Raw genomic sequence first — 19,195 nt, forward strand, 5'->3', positions numbered from 1 at the left:
TGATGAAATGCACTTATGACTGTGTTTTTTTTTTTTTTTCTTCTGTACATCTTATTAGTAAGGAAGCCATGGTGGTGTAGTGGTTAAGAGTTCAGGCTGCTAACCAAAATGTCAGCAGTTCAAATTCATCAGGCACTCCTTGTAAACCCTATGAGGCAGTTCTAGTCTGTCCTTTAGGGTTGCTATGAGTCGGAATTGACTTGATGATGGCAATGGGTTCTTTTCTTTTTTTAATCGTTAGTAAGGTGTACTACATACAATGTTGTATCTGTAATTTGCTGATGTTATTCTCAGATGTTCACTTGCAGATGATCAGTGTTATGACTGACTCTTCAAAACACTGCCATATAGCAGGCTATGAAAACTAAAAAAAAAAGAAAGAAAAGAAAAAGGTATTCAATTTACTTCAGAACCAACTTATGAGGAAGTTGTTGGATCAGAGCCCCATCAAAAATCGGGGACTACCTGTATGTCATTACTACCAAAGGAATGGCTTCTTTCTTGTGTATTTCTAACAAAGGGAAGGGAGATATGCCCATTTAATCCAATACAGTGTGTCATTCAGCTTTAAATCAAGAATAAGAACATGAACCCAAGGCTGTCAGGCTTCAAACATCGGTTGTCTAAAGCACCAGGCTATACCACTTCCTATTAATAAGGGCATTTCTGCAGAATTGAAAGCTAAGACATATTTTGAGAGCACTGACGGCAGATAAGGAGCCCTGATGACACAGTGGTTAAGCACTCAACAGCTAACCCAAAAGTTGGCAATTCAAACCTCCCAGCTGCTCCGTGGCAATCCGCTTGCTTAAAGATTACAGCCTTGGAAACACTGTTGGGCAGCTCTACTCTGCCCTATAGGATGACTACGAGTCAGAATCAAGTGGACAGCAAAGGGTTTCTTTTCGGTTTATTGTCTACCCTGAAGGGGTTCATTTTCCCTCTTCTGCCAGTGTTACTCCTCCCATACCTACCCTGAAGTAAGTAATGTTAACAACTTGTGCCTCACATCTTTCTCCGTGTGCCTGGAAATCTATACAAGCATAATTACACATATGTTCTTGGTCAGTATGCAGCCTCCAATATGTCATCCAGAATATTGTTGTTGTTAGATGCCATCGAATTGGTTCCAACTCATAGTGATGCTATAGGACAGAGTAGAACTGCCCCATAGGGTTTCCAAGGAGCAGCTGGCAGATTTGAACTGCTGACCTTTTGCTTAGCAGCCAAGATGTTAACCACTACGCCACCAGGGCTCCAGATAATAATCACTATGCCCACAGTGTCAACCTCATGTAATTCTCACCATGGATCTAACTCACATGTTTTCTTAATTTATAATGATGATTTGGCTATTTAATGACATGATGTCCCTGAACCAACATATTGAGAGTCACTGGGATGATCTCAATCCAGGAGCTCTCAATCTTTGCTGGACATTAGAATGACTTGGAGAATTTTAAAACTGTTCAATAAACAGACCACATCCTTGGTCAATTAATCAGACTTTCAAGAGGAAGGGAATCTCAGCCATTGGTATTTCTTAAAAGCTCTCCAGTGTTATTTTGATCTGTAACCAGACTGAGGACCATTTCCATTGCCTAAATTGCATATCCTGGCCATCCCAGTAATCTTCTCATAAAAGGATGAGTCATTGGCCAAGTTTACAGCAATTAAAATTTAAAAACGTTGATTACCCCTCTTCTAATTTTGACATGCCCTGACCTGACCTGACCAGACTTGACCTGCATAAAACAAACTAATTTTGCCAACATTGGAGAAAGAATTGTTCCATATGAAGATGGCTCCAGCACTTTTGCTTCTTTTCCTATTTGCTCAGGAGATTAATATTGGTGTCATTTATCCAAAAATTGCCAACACTCAGGCTGAGACAATAAGAATTGCCTGAGAGATTGTAAAAGATACAGATTATCTAGTCTTACACCCCTGTTCTGATTCTGCAGATCTGAGATGCGGCCAAGAACCTGTACTTTTAACAAACTACTTGGGCATATCTCATATGAAGCCAGGTTTGGAAGCTGAATAAATTTTCATTGAAGGAAGAAGAGTTGTCCAAAATTAATATAAGATGTGGCCATTCCACTATAGGACAGAGTAGAAGTGCCTCCACAGGGTTTCCAAGGCTTCGGTCTTTGTGGAAGCAGATGCTTTCTCCTGACGGGCAGCTGGTAGGTTCAAACCACCAACCTTTTGGTTAGCAGCCAAGGGCTTAACCACTGTGCCACCCGGGCTCCTTTTATTTACACTAATGCATGCAAGTTTGTGTGTCTGAGAGACACAGAGAACAAAATTCCTGGGGAATTTCCAGGTCTACCTAACATGCATTTTGACACGTCTATCTGGGAGAACTTTAGATGTACTTGTTCACTGCAAATGCAGCAGAGATAACTTGACGAGGGTAGCAGGGAGAGGCCTGTGAACAGTCAGACCTGGTCAAAATCCAGAACCGTTCTGAGGCTGGAAAGAGAAATTTTCTCTTTTAATGCATGTGAAGGCCAATGTGTGTATGTGATAAAAATTAAAAGATACCAGGCGCCAGGAAAAAAATAATGTAAACTTCTCCTAATAGGAACAAAATAACAAAGACATTTGAATTATTAATAGTAGATAATGTCTTGGTTAGAAATAGAGGAATAAAAGAAGAAATTATCTTTCCCATGAGAATAAAAAGCAGCCCAACTGTGTGGGAGTCATGTACAGAGCTTTCCACCTTCAAAGACTAATTGTATCTTTGTGAGAGTGACCATAATGTAAGCTACTGAAGAAAAATGAAAGAATGAAGTCGCTTTTTAAATCTATGTGTATGTAACTTACATTTCAAGTTACATATGAGAACTGCTAATCCCCATTCAATAAACCAATGGTAAAAATAATTATCCATAAGATTTGTGATTAAATATATTTTGCTTAATAAATTTTCACACTGAACTTTGTTCTCAAGTTTCCATTATTGTGCATATAAAATGTTGACTAACTCACAAGTTGAAGTCTTTAGAGAATTAGAGGCTACCAGGTATGGGGGATGGAGTTTCAAAGTATCATCAAAGCATTTTGAAATACATATCAGTTTTCCAATAAATTCTAAATCTCTGGTTCGGCAAAAACAGCATCACTGTTTTTACCATTCTTTTTTAAGTTAAGGTTTTTGGTTTGTCTTACCATTCTTTTAGTCAATATGTAGCTGTGCCATTATATAAGGAGAAAATACCAGCTATACCTTTTTTTCCATATTCTGAAAACAGCAATTTTGTTCTAAAAAAAAACTCTTGAACACTAAATTTGCCACGATTTCTACCTAGAGTGCAGGGACACTGACAAACTGTTTAAAGAATTTTTTTTTTTTAATAAAAGACTTGTTAATGACTTCAAACAACTCAAGGTTTTTTTTTTTTTTTTTTTTTTGAAGGAAATAAAACATCATTTCATGTTTATGTAAGAAAATAAACTTTCCTAAAAATAATAATACCCAAATACCGAATCAATAACCTCAGCATTATTAACTTAAAGGACAAAATTTTTAATGCTAAATGCTTCTTCTAGTCCACTTAGATTACAAATGTCCTAAATTTTAAAAGCTTAGTAAAAGTTGTGTTTTTATAAGGAGCTGGGGAAGAGAAGTTTACTTCGCATGTGCGGGCTGATGCTTAGCCGGTGTGCAGCAGCACAGCCAAATCCTGTGCTAAGATACTGAAATATTTCCACATCAGCTGGTACAGGGCTGCAGCCCAGCCCAGTCACAGGCTCCTTACCCTGGAATCCCCAAAACGTCCACATCACCCAGCAACGGCTACAGCAGGGCTCTTCTGGACCTCACTCCAGTGCTGTGGCCTGTGTCAGTTCTGGTTTTTGAATATTTTCATAAAATTATTCCTGTCACATGTGTATGTATAATAAAACACAGAGAAAATAGTATTTTATATGAGAGAGAAGTAATTCAGTGAAATGCTTCTGACACAGAATAGTAGGGCCGTAGAATGGCTAGTCTGCAGGCCCCCGGGGTGATTTTAAGACTGAATAATTCGAGCATCAGAGTAAGAGGGATCAGTTGAAGACGGGAAGAATGCTCTCTGAAGCAAGTTCACTTGCTTAATAGTTTAAATACAAAGTCACTTTTCATCTGTTTTTTTTGTTCTGGTACTACAGCTTCCTCCTTCCTTACACTGTCTTAATCACAAGTCCCTTATTTCTTGGTGAATTTGGAAGTAACAAGTTATTTCAAATCTTCAGTCTTTACCAAAGCAGCTGTCTTCTCACAAATCCAGGAAATTTCAGCACTGCAACGGGAAATATAAATATTGCCCTTTTGAAAGTAAGCACATCCCTTGGATCCATTGAACTGGGTAAGTTCTTTAGTACTGAATCTGAAAATGAACAATTTTAAATTAAGTATAAATTTCATATATGATTGCAATTCAGTGTTCTCAGTTGCCCTACCAGCCCAAAATCATGTAACTGAATGTTGAGAGACTTCCACATCCATGATACATTTAAATCTCTAAAGCTAACGTACTCATGTTACTTGTTTCAAGTTAATCATTATCCCAGGTAAACTTCTTAAGAATACTTAAATTCTGGTCCGAGAATTTGTATTCTCTTTATTAACATAGTAAAAAAAAAAAAAAGAATCTACCTAATTCAGATTATATGAGAACTCCTAGAATTTCTTTAATTTGTAGTGTTATGGAGAAAAACAGAAATATTAATTCACAATCTGTGTAAGAAGTGCATTTACCTATACACAGATATAATTTTGTATATAATTATACATATATGTGAGTGAACAGAACGCAAGACAGAAGCTGAGAGAAAAAAATAAATGTCTTCATAGAGGTGGTTCTGAAATCAGTTCCAGATCCTCTGCTAAAAATTGGCAATAACTTTAAATAATGTCATTAGAAAATTATGCTTTTTTTTTTTTTTTTTAAATCTGTCAGTTACCTTCAAGTCGATTTTACTTCATAGAGACCCCATATGTTTTCAATGGCTGTGATCTTTCAGACCTTCTGAGGTACCCTGGGTTGGTTTGAACCATCAACATTTCAGTTAGTAGCCCAGCCCTTAGCCACTTACACCAGCAAGAGACTTTGTAGTAGCATACTATTTAGGTCTAAAATCCTCTTCTGTAGCTCAATATATATATATATATATATATATATTTTTTACTAAAATCTTAATCTTAGTGTATGTACTTGCTCAAAGTAGCCTTCTTTACTCAATACCCAAGGAAATGGTTATGTAACCCTAAAGCTCCATCTCCCTAACCTGAGGTTGCCTTCCTGACTCTTCTAGCAGCTACGGTATCTCAGAGGGTTCAGTGTCTGCAGGCTCTAAACCCTGCTCTGGAAGCCACCTCTCTGATTCTTTGATTAGGAGTTGGGGGTAGAGGAGAGTGACAAGGATGATTAAATTCCTTTGGGGGAAGAGACATATCTCAGATTTCAAGGTGAAAAGAGAAACATGTTTACATAGTTTCATGGTACTACTTCTGTAAGCCCTCAGTTCAGCAGAAGAACATAAGATTTATTTTTAATTAGTCCCTGCCAATATTGCACCAGTTGCAAAGAAGCAATTTCTTTTTCATTTTTTGATCTGAATGTGTGTTCCTTGCCATTTTTGTACATGTGAAACCATCCTAGTAGATTTAATATGACTAGTTGCAGTGATTAGAGAGTGAGGAGATTGGTGTTTGCCTGAATAGAAATAACCGTGATAAAACTTTGGAAAATGGATGAAGATAAAATGTATCTAGGGAGAAAAGAATAACCATATCCTTGTTTGTTATTCAAGGAATTTGGCAAGTCACAGCTACACTCCAGTATCTTTGAAAGAAAATGAGTGATTACAATTCAGTTTAATAAAACTATGAAAACGTGCATTAGAGAGAGAAACACGAGTGAGTTGGATGAATGAAATCCTTGCTGGGGGTGTGGGTGGAGAAAATCCACTACACCCAGAAAAATGTCATTGATCTTAATTTTTATTTAATATGTTAATACTATATATTATATTAATAAAATATATAAATATGATTTTCTTATTTTAGAATGGTTGTAATTAGAGTTGGGAGTATACTACAATGTTCCTCAAAATTTTTGATTTTGTAGTTCCCAAAAGAATTTTGCAAAAGTAACAGCTGCAAACATACATTAAAAATTGGAAGGTGGGGCATATGAAGTATAAATGAAGGAAAATTGGAAGCTGTCAAAAATGAAATAGAATGCATAAAGATAGATATCCTATCCATTAGTGAGCTGTAATGGACTGGTATTGGCCATTTTGAATCAGACAATCATATTGTCTGCTATGGCAATATGACAAATTGAAGAGGAATACTGTTGCCTTCATTGTCAAAAACAACATTTCAAGATCTATCTTGCAGTACGAAGCTATCAGTGATAGGATAATTCCATACTCTACAAAGACAAAGAAGATGAGTTAATACAGCTACTTTTCAAATTTATGCAACAACCACTAAGGCCAGAGATGAAGAAATTGAGATTTTTACCAACTTCTGCAGTCTGAAAGTGATCAAACATACATTCAAGATGCATCGATAATTACTGGCAATTTGAATGTGAAAGTTGGAAACGAAGAATTATTGGTAGTTGGAAAATAAAACTTTCAAGACAGAAACACCATAGAGGCCACATGATAGAATTTTACAAGACCAGTGACTTATTTATTGCAAATATCTTTTTTCAAAAACATAAAATGTGACAATACACTTGAACCTCACCAGACGGAAAACGCAGAAATCAAATTGACTACATCTGTGGAAAGAGTCAATGGCAATCTCAATATCATCAATCAGAATAAGGCCAGGGGTTGACTGCAGAACAAACTATCAAATTACTCATATGCAAGTTCAAGTCAGAGCTGAAAAAATTTTTAAAAGCTCACAAGAGCCAAAATTTGACCTTGAGTATATCCTACCTGAATTTGGAGACCATCTCAAGAATAGATTTGATGTACTGAACACTAATGACAAAAGACCAGAGAAGTTGTGGGATGACATCAAAGATATCATACATGAAGAAAACAAAAGGTCATCAAAAAGAAAGGAAAGAAAGAAAAGACCAAAATTGATATCAGAAGAGACTCTGAAACTTGCTCTTGAATGCTGAGTAGCTAAAGCAAATGGAAGAAATGAAGTAAAGGAGCTTAACAGAAGATTTCAAAGAGCGGCTCGAAAATGAAATGTACAAAGACCTGGAGTTAGAAAACGAAAAAGGAGGAACATGCTTGGCATTTCTCAAGCTGAAAGAACTGAAGAAAAAATTCAAGCCTTGAGTTGCAATGTTGAATGGCACAGGAAGCATCAAAAGAAGATGGAAGGAATACAGAGGCACTGTATCAAAAAGAGCTGGTCACAATTCAACCAGTTTAGGAGGTAGCATACGATGAAGTACTAATGGTATTGAAGGAAGAAGTCCAAGCTGCACCGAAGGCATTAGCAAAAAACAAGTCTTCAGAAATTAACGGAATTCCAAATGAGATGTTTCAACAAACACAGATACAGCACTGGGAGTGCTCACTCATTCATGCCAAGGAATTAAGAAGACAGCTACCTGGCCAAATTACTAGAAGACATCCATATTTGTGCCCAATCCAAAGAAAGGTGATCCAACAGAATGCAGAAATTATCAAGCAATATAATTAATATCACACACAAGTAAAATTTTGCTGAAGATCTTTAAAAAATGTTTGCAGCAGTACATTGACAGTGAACTGCCAGAAATTCAAGCCAGATTTAGAAGGAGGGATATCATGGGTGATGTCAGATGGACCTTGACTGAAAGCAGAGTATACAAGAAAGATGTTTACATGTCTTTTATTGACTATGCAAAGGCATTTGACTGTATGGATCATAACAAATTATGGATGACGTTGTGAAGAATGGGAATTCCAGAACACTTAATTGTGCTCATGGGGAACCTGTATATAGAAAAAGAGGCAATAGTTCAAACAGAACAAAGGGATACTATATGGTTTAAAACCAGAAAAGGTGTGTGTCAGGGTTGTATGCTTTTTCTATACTTATTCAATATGCATGCTGAGCAAATAATTCTAGAAGCTGAACTATGCAGAGAAGACCTTGTATCAGGATTGGTGAAAGACTCCTTAACAACCCGTGATATGCAGATGACACAATCTTGTGTGCTGAAAGTGAAGAGGACTTAAAGCACTTGCTGACGAGGATCAAAGACTTCACCCTTCAGTATAGATGACATCTTAACATAAAGAAAAACCGAAATCCTCATAGCTGGACCAATAAGCAGTATCATGATAAATAGAGAAAATATTGAAATTGTCAAGGATTTCATTTTATTTTGAACCACAATCAACTACCATGGAAGGAACAGTCAAGAAATCAAATGATGTATTACATTGGGCAAACCTGCTGCAAACGACCTCTTTAAATTTTTGAAAAAGCAAAGATAACACTTTGAGGATTAAGGTGCGCTTCACTCAAGCCATATTTCCAGTTGCCTCATATGTATGTGAAAGCTGGACAACAAATAAGGAAGGCTAAAGAATAATTGATGCCTTTGGATTATGGTGTTGACAAACAGTATTGAATATACCATGGACTGCCAGAAGAAGGAACAAGTCTGTCTTGGAAGAAATATAGCCAGAGTGCTCCTTGGAAGTGAGGATGGTGACATTTCGCCTCACATACTTTGGACATGTTATTAGGAGGGATCAGTCCCTGGAGAAGGTCATCATGCTTGGTAAGGTAGAGGGTAAGCAAAAAAGAGGAAGAGCATTGATGAGATTGATTGACGCAGTGATTGCAACAATGGCCTCAAACATAGCAGCAATTGTGAGAATGGCACAGGACTGGTCAGTGCTTTTTTCCTGTTGTACATGGGGTCGCTATGAGTCTGAACTGACCTGATGGCGCCTAACAACAACCACAACATGTGGACCTTACAAATTTTTTAAGTTCACATCATTTTTTTATAACTTTTAGTGGTTGCGAAAATGCAATTTTCTGAGTATTACATATTCTATATGAAGTTTAAGTATTTTCATCAAAACCTTTCACTGTCAGAATTAGCTCATTTTAATTCATGAAAAATATTTGCCATATAACTTAATTAGCAAGTCCTTATCATGAAACTAATTGTTAAACTACCAAGTCAATTCAGATTTAAATTCTTTTAGAAAATGGCTAACAACTTCTCAATTTAAATAAACGTGGAGTTCTTATCCCTGCAGTTGTTTCTACTGTGTTCCTATGACAACCACCTCACTTGTGGATTCTAAGTGCTGGAGAGCCAGAACAGCCAAGTGATTGAATGTGTAGTCTCTGAACAGTTCTGATCTTGCTACTTACTAGCTAAGTCACCTCAGCCAAGTTATTTAATCTCAGTGACTCAATTTTCTCATCTATAAAATGAGAATTTAACAGTGTGTACCTTATAAGGTTAACATTTTTAAAGAAATTTGAAAATAGTATTATACATGTTTGCTAAATAAATACATTTAACTAATAGATTAGGCCCAGTACTTTGTCATGAGTTCTCACACAGGTGATGTATCATTCTTTCAATATTTATTACTGCAGCTTTCTTTCATTTGTAGATCTGTACCTCTTTTTTAAAATACCTAAATTTATAATATTTCTTATAATTAATATTTATTTTCTCGAGAGTCCATGAAAAGCTTGATTTTCTCCCAATAGTTAGAGAACTTACATGGATGCAGAAGGAGTAGAGCCATCCTCCCATAGCCAACTTCTGCCAAATGGGTCCCATGATAATCCCAGCCAGAAGAAAGAAAGCTTGGGTAATGGCTGCGATTTAAGAAAATCCTGACAGAGAAAAAATTTTTTATGTGAGAGCCACATTCCATTTTGTAGAGACAAGAGGGATGGAAGCATTCATTAAATTCATTTACTAAATCTCATTTCAAAAGGCACTGAATTCCTACCATGGGAATCAGAAATTCTGCTTATTTACTTTTCATTATATGGATAATTCCTATGATTAGGGAAGGAGATTCAACCATACCTTTTCTTCCAAGCTGTCTATCTTCAGCAGGGTGGAGTTCTTGTCCATGCAGTCCTTTCTACTGTTAATCCAGGTTTTCTCTTCATTAGTTGTAAAATAATAGCAGCTGTTTTGGTACCATTGCCACATCTTAGGACAAGGATTACATTCGTGGTCTGAGAAAGAAATTATACCTAATAGTATAAACTCAATGACGCTAGAGTGATTGGAGAAAGTCCTGAGGCTAAATTGTTTAATTGGGCAATAAAGTCTTAGAGCCAGCACCCTGAAAATATACCACTGTAGGGGCCTCTTTAAAGACGTTCCCCTTATTATGTCCTGGGTTAGGACAGTGGAGACCAAGTTCACTTTTCAGGGCTTTTTTCATCTGGATTTAGAATTACCAGGATCATTTACAAATAGCCAATAAAATGAGGAACTGAAGTATCCAGACTATATCATTCCAACATGCTCCCCAAATTTTCCTCTGTGTTTTTCAAAAATATTAAATGAACTTGAATATTCCCTTTCTCCTCTGTAAATTCAGTGCGACATCATTAAGAATCATTGGCTACCATAACTCTGTTATACTCTGAGGAAAACACATGGTCACTGAAACAAAGGCAATAGTTTACATATGACTGGTCAGTGAGTCTATGCTTATTTACCTGAATTGTGAATGATAAGCTGTTGGCAGAGTTTGATGGCCATTTGCCCCTGCTTCTTCAGTAGATTAGAGATCTGTGATTTAAGAAATTCTTCCTCCATGGAAAAGTTCCCATAGTTGCCCAGCTGCTGGGATGAGTTGTCCTGCTTTTGGTGGACAGTTTTCTGAAGTCGACTCAATTTCTCTGAATCTGAGTTAATTTCATTAGATGCCTGCAAATCTCCAAGACGTAACAGGAAACGTTTTTACTATAGCCATAGATAATTGTCTTGACACAAAAACATTTCTTAAATTATTCAATATTTATTAGTGACCAACGTTATGTTGATGATACAACCTTTTGGTGAAAGTGAAGAGAACTTGAAGCATTTACTGATGAAGATCAAAGACTACAGCCTTCAGTGTGGATTATACCTCAACATAAAGAGAACAAAAATGCTCACAACTGGACCAATAAGCAACATCATGATAAAAGGAGAAAATATTGAAGTTGTCAAGGATTTCATTTTACTTGGATCCACAATCAAGACCCACGGAAGCAGCAATCAAGAATCAAAAGATGCATTTCATTAGGCAAATCTGCTACAAAAGACCTCTTTAAAGTATTGAAAAGCAAAGATGTCATCTTGAAGACTAAGGTGCTCCTGATCCAAGCCATGGCGTTTTCAATCACTTCATATGCATTCAAAAGCTGGACAATGAATAAGGAAGACCAAAGAAGAATTGACACCTTTGAATTGTGGTGTTGGTGAAGAATATTGAATATACCATTGACTGCCAGAAGAACAAACAAGTCTGTCTTGGAAAAAGTACAACCAGAATGCTACCTAGAAGCAAAGATGGTGAGACTATGTCTCACATACTTTAGACAGTTTATCAGGAGGGATCAATCCCTGGAGAAGGACATGATGCTTGGTAAAGTAGAGGGTCAGGGAAAAGGGGAAGACCCTTAATGAGATGGATTGACACAGCGGCTGCAACAATGAGCTCAAGTATAACAACCACTGTGAGGGTGGCGCAGGACTGGGCACTGTTTTGTTCTGTTGTACATAGGGTCACTATGAGTTGGAACCAACTGGACGGCACCTAACAACAACTATAATAAATGTGCTATCATAGAAGAAACACACCAGATAACTTTCTATTACCACTTGTTTAAAGTTCACCTTTATAATTTTATTCATAAATTAATAGCCTACTTACATTAAAATAATGAATTAATTATTTTATATATCTGACATTTTATTTTAGGCAGTACTATTATCGCCATTCATTTTGGTAATATGCTTTTTCTGTTTGTAGTTGGTTGACGTAATTTTTGTTGTTTTAGTAGGAATAAAAATTTTTTTTTTTTTTTTAGTAGGAATAGAATCTTTAGGATAAGTGGTATTTCAAAAGTATGGCCTGCAGACTACATGCATCACAATCTCCTGGGGAAAAATACACACAATGGAATACTATGCAAAGATTAAGAACAATGATGAATTCGAGAATCATCTCACGGCATGGATAAATCTGGAGGACATTATGCTGAATGAAATAAATCAATCACGAAATGACAAATATTACATGAGGCCATTATTAAAAAATTCAAGAAAAGGTTTACACATACAAAAAAAAAAAACTTTAATGGTTACAAGGGAGGGAAGAGCTAGGGAGGGGGAATCACTAACTAGGTAGTAGACAACTGTGAACTTTGGCGAAGGGAACGGCAACATACAATATAGAGGAATTCAGCACAACTTGACAAAGTCGTAGAAGCTTCCTAGACACAGTCAAACACTTAGAGTGACCGAGTTGCTAGGGTTGAGGCTGGGGACCATGGTCTCAGGAGACATCTAGATCAATTGACATAACATAGTTTATAAAGAAAGTATTCTACATACTACTTCATTGAGTAGAGTCTGGGGTCTTAAAAGCTTGTGAGTGGCCATCTAAGATACATCTATTGGTCTCACCCCATCTGGAGTAAAAGAGAATGTAGAAAACCAAGACACAAGGAAAATATTAGCCCAAAGGACTAAAGGACCACATGAAGCAGAGACTCCACCAGCCTGAGCCCAGAATAACTAAATGGTGCAAGGCATCACTACCAACCACTCTGACAGAGACCCCAAAAGAAAGTCCCAGACAGAACCAGAGAAAATGTAGAACAAAATTCAAATTCACACACACGAAAAAAGGACCAGACTTACTGACAGAGACTGGAGGAGCCCCTGAGACTATGGCCCCAGGACACCCTGCTAACTCAGAACTGAAGCCATTCTCTAAGCCCACTTTTCATACATAGATTAGACAGGCCTATAAAACAAATGGTAACACATGTGAGGAACGTCCCTCTTCATTCAATCAAGGCTATGCGTCCAAATGGGCAACTCCTGCCCAAAGGCAAGCCAAGGAGACAGAAAGAGACGGAAAAACTAGATGAATGGACACAGGAACCGAAGGTGGAAAAGATTGCAACTAACGTCACAGAACAATTTGTGTATAAATTTTTGAATGAGAAATTAATTTGTGCTGTAAACCTTCACCTAACAATGAAAAAAAAAAAATCTCCTGGGGTGCTACTTAAAAAAACAAAAAAAAAGCAGATTTTAATGCCAGATTATTTCTAGTCCTGTGTCCATAAAACCTACATTTTAAATAAGCACTTCAGGTGATTCATCAGCACAGTAAATACAAGAACTAAAGGTACTGTACTTAGGAAAAGAAGTTAGAAGTACCCGTCCGTGGTGAACCAATAAACACATTTTATCTTCATTCATTTTTTAAAATATGCATCAGTGTAGAAGGTCAACTGCTAATCCTCGTAATTCTTGGCTACTTAATACCTGTTACTGCTCCTGGAATATCATATTACTGTCTCAAAACACCAAGCTATGGCATTGACCTCGGTATCCTTGTACAAATATCAAACCCCAAAAAACAAAACTCATTGCTGTTGAGTCGATTCCGATTCAGGGCAACCCTAAAGTACAGAGTAGAACTGCCCTATAGGGTTTCCAGGGAGCAGCTGGTGGATTCGAACTGCTGACCTTTTGGTTAGCAGCCAAGTTCTTAACCACTGGACCACGAGGGCTCCAATGTCCAAATAGGCATGCCAAAATCCTGACTATCTGTGAGTTCTTACAGATAGGGGGAAACAAAAGCAAATGCATCAGAGGAGATGCCAAATTCATTCAGCATATAAACTCTCCTGACTACAAGTTCCCTGAAAGTGAGGGCTATATCAGCTTTCTACTCTGTGAGTTGCTTAGGATATGTTTAACAATATTCTATAAACTGTGACTTCTCAGGATATTTTTTCACTCACTGTTAGTCCAGGACTCTCTACCCTGTCCACCCAAAACTGCACAGTGATCGAAGAAATTTGACCATGGCGCTGATGAATAGGGATTCCACTGTTACGTGCAGATGGTTCGACTCTGTGTCTACTGAGTGATGTATATCAGGCCATTCTTCCTCTTTGCTTGTATCCCTTCCCCGTTCATTGCAGTCAGGCTGTTGTTCCTGCTTAGGAGTTTTTTCTACGCTAGAAAGGTCTTGGGTAAGCAGATTAAATGAGTCTGGCACTAACATTAGAGTTAAATGCAATGGCGTGTCCTTTTGAACACATCTACCCAGGCTCCCTATTCCTTGTCATTGAAATAATAAGTGAATGTGTGTCCAGGCAGAAGAGAGGCACCTTATTTCAACCAATAACTAGAAAATAAGAATCTTCTTCATAGTCCAAGCTAGTTTATCAAGAGAAAACAATGGGTTTTGGAGAAAATTCTTATAATAATGAAGTGTGTTCTTTTCTGGGTTTGATCTATATTAATCTCAGAAACCTAGAGAATGAGGAATACATAGGATAGTAGAAAGGATAGTAGAAAGTATTAGAGGACTTAAAATTCTAGCACCTACAATATATTATAATCTGAATTAACATAGCTTACAAATATGCTTCCCATTCACCTCTCTTGGGTTTTATGCAAATATACTTACACAGAATCCCCAAAGTCACCAACCCAATCAGCAGTATCAGACAAAGAGTTAGCAGACTTAGGGAAGCCTGACGCCATATGGGGGATGGAGCTGGATACCCTGAAGAAAGCCAACGGAACAGTTAACAACCAGAATTGTCTTTTAGTTATTACACTTTGTGTTGTTTATTTCTCCCTCTTAGGAACCTTCTAAAACAAAACAAAACAAAAAATCACAATCCAGTTGATTCTAACTCACAGCAACCCTATAGGACAGAGTAGAACTGCCCTTTGTGGTTTCCAAGGAGCAGCTGGTGGATTCGAGCTACCAACCTTTTGGTTATCAACTGAGCTCTTAACCACTGTGCCGTGACGGCAGGAAGCTTCTGGATATTAAAATTTCTCTCTTGCCAACAAAATGGGCACACTAGCCCAAGGGCAAGGATGAGAAGGCAGGAAGGGACAGGAAAGCTGGTAAAGGAGAACTCAAGGTCAAGAAGGGGAGTGTTGACATGTCATGGGGCTGGCAATCAATGTCACAAAACAATATGTGTATTAATTGTTTAATGAGAAACCAATTTGCTCTATAAATCTTTATCTAAAGTACAATAAAATTTTTTTTTTCTCTTGCCTCTTCAGTATTTTTTAGCAAATGCCAATAATGAGGCACAATAAGTATCTCTCTCCATCTGTTCCTCTCCATTTCCTCACCGCTCTCCTTTCCTTCAAGAATAAGTTTATCCTAATTTTTAATTTTTAGGCCTTTGCTATACTTCATCTCCACCTTCCTTTTTCAAGTTTACTGCAGGGTTTTGAACCAGTTCAATTTGGTTCAAACTGCTGCTGAGAATTTGCATTTCTAACAAGTTCCGTGGTGATGCTAATGTTGCTGGTTAGGGACCAATTCTGAGAACCATTAGTAGCGCAGAGGTTCTCAAAGTTTATTATACATAAGAATCACCTGGGGATCTTGTTAAAATGTAGATTCTGATTCAGTATATCCTGGGTGGAATGATTACCATCCTGTGGGAAATTGTTAGAAATGCAAATTCTCAGTAAGGGCTTGAACCAGATTTGAAGCCCTAGTTTACTGAACTTATGAATAAAATGTTGCAGGAACTGATTCTCTGGGTGACTCTGACAACAAGGAAGAGATACCCCCCTTCTTTTTGTGATTACAAACTTCCATAGAGTAAGGTTGTTGTGGGTTTTACTTTTAAGTATTATCTGTCCTATTTATCATCTTGTGGATAATGAATGAACGAGGAATGAAATAGTGAATTAATGTGCAGTACAGAATAGACCAGAAAGCCAGTGTATGACTTCAAAATTTAGCACCCTACCTCGTAAATCCCTTACCTCCTCATTCCTTGATTTATGTCCTAATGGTTTCTAGCTCTGTGTTACAGATAGATTAATGCAATCCTCAGGTGCATTGTCAAATTCACCACATGCACACACATATTTTAACTAAAAATAAACCTAAAGTAGAAAACAAAGATCATATGTTTCAGATGGTTCAGGACAACATCTTGAACTGTTGACAGATCTCTTTTAGGTAAAAGATGCAGTCTGATATATTAAATCAGATTCCTGACAGTGAGACTGCTATGTCTTCCTCTTGTGTATAAGAGAATGAGCTGAAGACTAGAATTAAGTCTGGGCTCCATCACATACCAGTAGTGTGAATTTGGGTAAATCGTTTAATCTTTTTCAGCCTCAGTTTTCTATACAATGGAAAAGCTACAATATTACTCCATTTACTTCACAGTAATATTTTGATAAAGATATGATGTTATATAATTAAAATACTAGATAGCTGTTAGTTGTTATTACCAATTCAACATTGCAAATTATATTGGAGATTTCAATTACACTAAAAAAAAAATTAACTTATAAACGATAAACTAGTTCTTGTCCATTTCTGACCCATCCATCCTGTATTTTTTTTCTTTCAACAATTTATACTACCTAAAAGACAAATTCCCTCTACATTTTTTTTTTCTCTATTTTGGAAGCCTCCAACCTGACTTTTAAAAAATATTCCCCTGGTGTCTCTTACAAGGTATAAATATACAGGACTACATTTCTAAAAATAAATATCTAAGTGTAGTCCCCAAAACCAATCTCTAGTGTGTTTGATTACAATTTTTCACTGAAACATAGTTTCATGGAACATAATGATATCACAGTTTAGAGATGGTTCTGACAGACACACATTTTGTCCTAAATATTGGAAACACTCATTCTACTTATGTGTTCCACAACACTCTGTTTCCATTTGGGAGACTCCACATCACACCCCCCTTTAACATTATTATCAAAGCCAGCATTATCATTGCCTTTAACACCTGTCCATTCCCCAAGGTTACATCCCACTTTCTCTGAATTCCTACCTCTTTTTCTTCGATTATTTTGATTCCTGTTATTTCCTGTTTCTGCAGAGTTTTGAAATGTGAGTGTCGCGTAGGTCACTTCTTCAGACATTGTAGAAGAAAGCATTACTCTAAATTATGTAATTAATGTTTCAATATCCTCAGGCCTGGTATCAGGATGTTCTTTTCAAGGCTGGGAGCCTTTATATAGACATTGGACTGACCCGAGACACATCCCACTGCCCCCTGTAAGAACAGAATGACTATCAGTCTTACTGAAGAGAAAGTGAGAGAAGTCAAACATTCTTTTTAGAAATCAAAACATTGTAGATCTCAAACTGTCTGCTTATTCAGTACAGTTCCTTACTGTGGAGTAAAGAACTTATGCTACCCACAATAGCCAAAAGGTGGATGCAGTCTAAATGCCCATCAACAGACGAATGGATAAACAAAATGTGGTACATACATACAATGGAATACTACTCAGTCAGTAAAAGAAATGAAGTCTTGATACATGCTATAGTATAGATGGAACTTGAAGACATTATGGTGAGTGAAATAAGTCAATCCCCAAAGGACAAATATTATAGGACCTCACTTATATAAAAAGATAAGAAAAGGTAAATGTATAGAGATCAAAGTTTATTAGTGATTACCAGGGATGGGATGGAGGGGGAAAAGGGGGTTAACAGAGATGGAAAAATTACACTGAGTAAGGGTAAGTTTGCACAGCCAATTATTGTAATTGCTGTCAATAGTTGTATACCTGTACAAAGTCGAACTGGCAGAAGCTGTATGATAGATATATTGACAACGATGATTTAAAAAAAAAAAAAAAAAAAGAGTAGCTGCTGAGGCTGCTTATGTACAACCAAACACCTCATGGGATTTTGTTCCTTGGTTTGGAAGTTTAGGGTTGTGGTTTCATGGGACATCACAGTTAATTGGCTTAATAACATGTTTAGTGCTTTGGTTTCACCTTCTTGTTTGTTGTGTAGTGCCTGGGGTCTTAAAAGCTTGCAAGTGGTCATCAAAGGCACAGCAATTATTCTTTATTCTCCTGGAGCAACAGAGGAAGGAGAGTCAGGAATAGGAGGAGAAAATGGACCACGCGTGGGCTAATTGCCTCCATGAACAACTGCCCCTTTGCCATTAGACCAGAAGAACTGGATGGTGCCCACTAACATTACTGAACATTTTGATCAAAAATTCCGTAGAAGAATCTCAATCAGAGGCAGGAAAATGTAGTAAAGATTTCAAATTCTCATGGACTCCCGACTTCCTGGAGCCATGGCGGGTAGACGAACCCCTGAAACTATTGCCCTGTGATAATCTTTAAACCTTAAACAAAAAATATGCCCTGAAGTCTTCTTAAAGCCAAGTAATAGTTTAGTTTAACTGGTAAAAAGGTCTGCCCTGAGCATTATGCTCTTTTAAGAACTGTCTACATGGGATCAAATTGACAACAGCAACTCGAAAGATTAGATAGGAACTTTAGGGGGCAATAAGCTTAAGTTAACAGGGGAAGAAAAACTCAGAAAAGGGGGTGAGAATGTTGCACAATTTGAAGAATGTAATCAGTGTCACTATATCGCATGTGTAGAAACTGTTGAACTGGTATATGTTTTGGTGTGTATATTCTCAACAACAAAATAAATAAAATTATTAAAAAAAAAAAGAAAAGAAGAAGGTATGTTAGCAAAGGTGTGTTAGCAGGCAGAGCAGGCATAGTAGTTTCATAGAGAGCTCCCAAGATCCTCAAGGTAGAAGCTCTGAATGTTTCAGTAAAGGAACAAGTGTCTTCTTTACATGTGACAAAGGCCAGCTAATACTGGTTGGAGATATGGGATCTGATTTATACTCACCCACATCAGATATCAAGCAGAGACACGCATACTAAGGCTGGAGGAACTGTGTAGTTAAAGGCCATACACCCCTGACTGCTGTTGTAAGAAACCCAAAGTGTGTGTGTGTGTGTGAGAGAGAGAGGAAGAGAAAGAGAGAGAAAATGAGACAGAGAGAGGTATGGTGTTGGTAATGAGGCATGGAGAATAAATGGATAGCTATTAAAATTGTACATGAACAGGATTTCCCTTCTGGCATGGATAAGTTCCTACCAGAGTGATCAATCTGCAAATAACAACCAAATATTTAGGGCAAGATTTTTAAAAT

General features: G+C 37.2%; 1 protein-coding gene across 1 annotated transcript; it reads right to left on the minus strand.

The window, feature by feature from the left end:
* Positions 1–4,231: 4,231 nt before the first annotated feature.
* Positions 4,232–17,135, minus strand: CLEC12B (C-type lectin domain family 12 member B). The gene is made up of 6 exons (XM_049884823.1): positions 17,045–17,135; positions 14,671–14,769; positions 10,685–10,903; positions 10,038–10,192; positions 9,723–9,838; positions 4,232–4,382 (listed from the first exon to the last, which is right to left on the minus strand). Exons 1-6 carry the CDS (start codon positions 17,133–17,135, stop codon positions 4,232–4,234), a joined length of 831 nt encoding a protein of 276 aa, XP_049740780.1.
* Between the last annotated feature and the right edge of the window lie 2,060 nt (positions 17,136–19,195).

The sequence above is a fragment of the Elephas maximus genome, chromosome 4 (assembly GCF_024166365.1).
Source record: "Elephas maximus indicus isolate mEleMax1 chromosome 4, mEleMax1 primary haplotype, whole genome shotgun sequence".
NCBI classification, from domain to species: domain Eukaryota; kingdom Metazoa; phylum Chordata; class Mammalia; order Proboscidea; family Elephantidae; genus Elephas; species Elephas maximus.